Below are 5,917 nucleotides of genomic sequence, written 5' to 3'. Positions count from 1 at the left end.
AAAAAGGTAAATACTGTGTCTTAGATTTGATGAAATATGGATTCGTTTGATTGTAAAACGATCTAAGGTACAAAAAATTCATTTAAAATACTGAAGCTAAATTTTGAGGAGCTTACTTATGAAAACTTGTAAGTGAACTATTTCCCCACCTTGAGCAGTTCAAGTACCACTGCCTCCTTAACATCATCTCAGAACAACATTTTATCTCTGAGCATTTATAGCTCTTTGGTTGTATTTATCTTAGGGAAAAAACTACATATAACACTGTATATACATACGTTTCTTTCCTTTCTAGTAGAATATAAGCATTTTGATAGAATTATAATTACTTTCGCATCCTGTATTGCAATCAGCATAAAACATGTGACTTCTTACTATGTACTAGCTATTTCATGGGCATAAAAGTTACACAACAATAAGTCAGTCCTACCTATAAGGTATCTTGTCTGTGAAAAAATACTAAACTAGTTTTAGTTTTATAATAAATTGGATGGGTTGGCACAGCTATAAACACCATTTCTATAAAGGTATGTAGAATAGAGAGCATTTAAATCCTACCTTGGAGGATTGAGAAAGGTGACACTGGAACAAGGTCTGAAGGATGAATACGAAGTTGGAATATGGAACAAGATGAGACCAAAAAAAAAAATTCTAAGAGGAAACACCAGCATAGGCAGAAAAAAAAAACTTAAAATAACAAAGCATGTTCAAGAAGCAAGCAATATAGCATTATAGATAAAATATAGATTAGCAGTAAGGTGGGAGAGGAAAGGGAAGATAGGATTAAAATTGAACTGGGATCATAAATGAAGGGCCTTGTAGGTCATGCTTAGGGGTCTTGATTTGAGTGTATAGGCAATAATGAGTTCCTGAAGATTTTAGAGACAACTAACCCTAATGGTTGTTAGGAAGACAACTATGTCATAATATTATGACTGATGAGTTAGAAGAATAGGGTAGCAGACACTATATGTTAACTGAAACTCAACACCCATTCCATATCCCTTACTCCTTGCCTTCCTCACCACAGAAAAAAAGTATGATTTGCCAATTTTCCTTGAGCTAAGTGTGGCCACATGACGAGTTTTGGTCAAGATATAGACAAGAACTCTGAGAGGAGTTCAAAGAAAGCATTTACTTTTCTGATAATAGAGGGTCAGAATCATCTAGTACATTTATCCTAATTTTTCTTCCTATTTTGAATGTGTAGGTGCTCTCCAGAGAAACAACAGCCATTTTATGAATATAAGGTGACAAATCAACATACTAAAGAGCAGAGTGGAAAGAGAAAATGTTTAGGTTCTTGATGTCACTAATAAGCTACTGAACTAACCCTGTACTGTCTAATTCCATACTTGAAATAGACTCTTATTTAAGCTACTGTTAACTGGTTTACTGCTACCTGCAAACAGAACACATTCTGAAGTGACAGAAAGCAAGACTGATGAAGGGCAGATGGAGGGCTATTGTAACAATCCAGGAAGGTAATGATGAAAACTTGAACGGGAGCAAGGATTAGAGAAGAGTAGAGAATGTAGAGTGGATTTGAAAAACATATAAATAAGAGAGATGTAGAGACAATTTAGTTTTAAGCATATTCACATTGGGGATATATATGGAATGTAAGGTAGAGGCAATAATAAATAACTAGAAAATAGGTCTATGGCTCTAGAGAAATATGGGAGCTGGAAATATAAATGGTAAGGAAATATAAATGGTGGCTGAAGCCAGTGAAGTATGTTGAATGAAAATGAGAGATCACATAAAATGAGAAAAGATGACTAGGAATGCAACCTGAAGAACCACAGCATTTACGGGATTCAGAGCAAGAGAATGATGAAGAATGACAAGATAAGCAGGAATAACAGAGAGAAAAGGGAGGAGTGAGTTTCAAGGAGGGAGTGTTCAAGAGTCAATAATTCCAGAAAATTCAAATAGGTATAGAGGCCAGGGATCACAAGTTAGTATGGAATCAAAACTGAAGAAGTAAGAAAGTGACACTAATTATTTTTTATGATGTATGAAAATTATAGAAAAGAGAAAGGAAAGATAGCTTGAGAAGTAGAGGCAGGGTCAAAGAAAGGTTTTTGTCGGAGTGCTTGGGTGGCTCAGTTGGTTGGATGTCTGATTCTTGATTTCAGCTCACGTCATGATCTCATGGTTTCTAAGTTCGAGTCCCTCACTGAGTTCCACGCTAAAAGTGTGGAACCTGCTTGGGATTCTCTTTCCCTTTCTCCCTCTCTGCCCCACCCCGCATGCTCTCTCTTTCCCAAAATAAATAAATAAACTTTTAATTTTACTATTGTTTTTGGACAAAGACTATCTGAAGCTATTTAGAGACTGAGGAAAAGAAACAAATGAAAAGAGAAACCAAAGACTGAAGATTAAACAGGATGGAATATGGTACTGGAAAACATGGGAAAGAATGAGATCAGGAACACAAATAAATATTAGCCTTAATGAGGGGAGTATATGGCTGAAAAAAAGGTAAGTCTTGAAGGTAGTGGAGAAGTTGAAAATGGTCATGTCTAATAGCTAATTTTTTTCCCTGTATGTAATAGGAGACAGTCATCTTTGGTGGGTACAGGAGACTTGAGAATAAAAGGTTTGTAGTACCTCTCCTGAAGAACAGAATAGGAAACCACCTAAGGAGCCAGTAAGATTGCTAAGCAGCACTGGGGTCTCTTGTAGAATATGGTCTTCTTAAATAGAGGTGTTTTTGTACATTTAAGAGGAGTTAACATTAATAAAACAAAGAGACGAAGCCAAGTCCAAGCGTCATAAAATATGAATATTTTATTCCAGCTCTGGGAAATGAAAAAGTGGGGAACACATCCTTCCACACAATATTCTAATTTAGCTGACATTAGTTTCAAAAAGGTAAAACAAATATATATGTGTATCTGTATAAATATTTATGTGCCCACATACATATTTGCTCAGATTTTAGTCTCATCAGTGTTTATATATTTAGTCTATTTTTGTAAACACCGCTAAAAATCATTAAATGCATCCCAATACTTCTACTTCTGCCTCTTTGTCAATCATTTAATATTGTTTGAATTGAATTCAGTTTGTGTTTTAATCACTTATGTGATTAGGCAAACTGTACATTACATTAGAAGATGTATGGGAAAAACTTGGTTTAGGTTATATTCTATGTATCACAGTTACCCTTTACATGATTTTTTCATCATTATTTTCAACTTCACACATCTTGTAGTTCTCTATGTAGACTATTTCAGCTTCTAGTGCTGTACATATCTATATCTTCTGGATGGGACTGCCCGTGATCCATGAGCTTGGGGTCAGGCATAAACTGTGTAGCACCTGATAAAGTATTAAAATGAAAAAAAAAATTAGTCATTCATTTCACAAATTTATTGTTGGTACTGGGAATGCAGCAATGAATAAAAGAAAAATCTCTGTCAACATCGACCTAACATTTAAGTTGGGCAAGAGAGATAATAAATTAAGTAAAAGATATATCAGATGATAGTAAGTGCTATGCAAAAGAATAAAACAGGGAGGGGCATATAGAGTGCTTGAGTGATTTGCAATTTTAAACAGGGTGGCCTTCTAGTTAGGTGATAACTGAGCAAAGAACTGAAGGAGGTGAGTGAGGGTGTGAGCCCTGTAGATATTGGAGGAAAATACCTTGCAAGTATAATGGACCTGATGCATGTCTGAGGAAACACAACATGGTCAATATGGCTGGAACAGACTAGGTAAGATGTGGTGATTGTGGGTACAGTGAGAATGATAGAAGACATGATAAGAAAACAAAAGAAAGCTAAGCCACACAGAGCTATAGTGTTTCTCTTTTATTCTAATGCTAGATGGACAATTTTGAGCAGAGCAGTGACATGATGTTGTATTTTTTAAAAGATTACTCTTGTCTGTGGGGAGAAGAGACTATAGGGAAATAAGGGTGGAAGCGGGCAGACCAGTAGCTGTGGAGGTGGTGAAAAGGGATTGGATTCTGGGTAACTTCTAAAGGTAGAATGGACAGAATTTCCTAAGTGGTTTGAACATGCTATGTGAGAGAGACTCTAACCTGAGAAACTAGAAGGATGGAGTTGACATTTACAGAGATAGGGAAAAATGTGGGAGAAGCATGGGAAAGGCAAGTGAAGTGCCAAGTTTTGGATGTGTTAAATTTGTATTGCTAACTAGATATCTGAGTACAAATGTTGAGTAATCTATTGGAAATGTGAGTCTCTACAGCTCAGGAGAGGCCTTGGCTGCTTTATAAATTTTATAGTACTAATTTATATGTGACATTCAAATTACAGGACTATGAGATCATCTAGAGCATCAGAGAAGAGGTCCTTTGATGAATGCGCCCTGTGGATACTCCAATTTTTTTAGTTAAATAAAATTAGGAGAATGTATGAGAGAAGGCTGAGAAGGAACAGCCAGTCAAGTGAAGTGAGAGACTCAAGAACAAGTGGTATCCAACAAGCCAAGTGAAGAGATTCTTTCAACAAGGAGGGAGTAATCTTCTGTGTTAAAAATTACTGATGGACTGCATAAGATGGAGATTGAAAATGTACCAGAGTTGGCAATATGTGGACCAATGATGATCTTGATAAGCGGATATTGTGCCAGACAAGATACTACATTATTTTCATTCATTATCTCATATTACCACCATGAGACAGATGATATTTTTATATTATCCTTGTTTTACAGATAAGGACATTTTAATTTAGAGAGGTCAAGAAAATTGACTAATCTCACTTAGTTGATAAGTGGAGACAAGACTGAATCCAAGTTAGTTTGACTCTCTAACACAACAACCCTGGCTCCTGTGAAAAGGGGGCTAGAGCAGTAACAATGTCACACAATTATTTTTAATATTCAGTATAATAATACATACAAAGTTCTGCATATAACAACCTGGGCATGGCAAGTAGACAAGAAACAACTATTTTTATATTTACTTTATAAGATTTTAATTTTTTTCAGAAACTTGTTTTTATTTTAAATGTTTTTCAAAATGATTTATTTTAAAATAATTTTGTTACATTTGGGAAACATATCTTTTTCCCATAGAGGAATTTAATTTATAGTTTTATGATAAAAACAAAGGGGAGAAATAGATTTACATACAATCATTTATGCCTATTTCTTTTTTTTTTTTTCAACATTTTTTATTTATTTTTGGGACAGAGAGAGACAGAACATGAACGGGGGAGGGGCAGAGAGAGAGGGAGACACAGAATTGGAAACAGGCTCCAGGCTCTGAGCCATCAGCCCAGAGCCTGACGTGGGGCTCGAACTCACGGACCGCAAGATCGTGACCTGGCTGAAGTCGGACGCTTAACCGACTGCGCCACCCAGGCGCCCCTATGCCTATTTCTTAAGAAACTTTTTCTATTTCATAAAGTGTGATATATCTATATATAACTTCACCACATATATTAAAAAGATCATAAGTAATCACTATCCATACACTAATACAGTTCTCCATAGGATAGTAATTTTTTTTTTTTTTTTGGATAGAAATTCTTAACATGGGGTCCCTTTGGCGGTCTGTGGATAAAGTTCATGTTACCTATGAATTTAAATGTAGGAAATTTGTCTTTATTTTCATTAACCTCCGACTGAAAATGAACATTTTCTTCAATAATGAATGAAGGTAACAAACCACAACAGTATTAGCATGACCTTAGATTCTGTCACTAATAGAAATCATAAATATTTTCATATCATGCTACAGTTGCAAATATCTTGAAATATTTGTACTTAGCACAACTTTAAAACTATGGCTTTTATTATATATGTTAGATACTGTTGTTAAATAACTTTAAGGGAGCTCATATATTACCATGTATTTTGTTTTATCCATTTGAAAGCATTATTCTGAGAAGGGGTCCATAACACACAAAAAAGGTTAAAAAACTGGTTCTGC

General features: G+C 35.2%; 1 protein-coding gene across 5 annotated transcripts in view; it reads right to left on the bottom strand.

Annotated features, from left to right (window-relative positions):
- The window catches only part of APOOL (apolipoprotein O like), a 139,388-nt gene that overhangs the window by 40,423 nt on the left and 93,048 nt on the right, over nucleotides 1-5,917 (bottom strand). For 3 of the 5 annotated variants that reach the window (XM_015074453.3, XM_015074452.3, XM_053201424.1), the window contains one exon: nucleotides 2,779-3,330. The exons of the other annotated variants lie outside the window; for them this stretch is intronic. In XM_015074453.3, the coding sequence (XP_014929939.2) occupies nucleotides 3,242-3,330 (89 nt within the window). In that variant the 3' untranslated portion in view covers nucleotides 2,779-3,241. Of the gene's footprint in view, nucleotides 1-2,778; nucleotides 3,331-5,917 lie in introns of those variants that run through there. 5 annotated transcript variants of the gene reach the window in all.

This window comes from Acinonyx jubatus, chromosome X, assembly GCF_027475565.1.
Source record: "Acinonyx jubatus isolate Ajub_Pintada_27869175 chromosome X, VMU_Ajub_asm_v1.0, whole genome shotgun sequence".
In the NCBI taxonomy this organism is placed as follows: Eukaryota; Metazoa; Chordata; class Mammalia; order Carnivora; family Felidae; genus Acinonyx; species Acinonyx jubatus.
The sequence above is the reverse complement of the archived record's forward strand: the minus strand, read 5'-3'. Positions and strand labels throughout refer to the sequence as shown.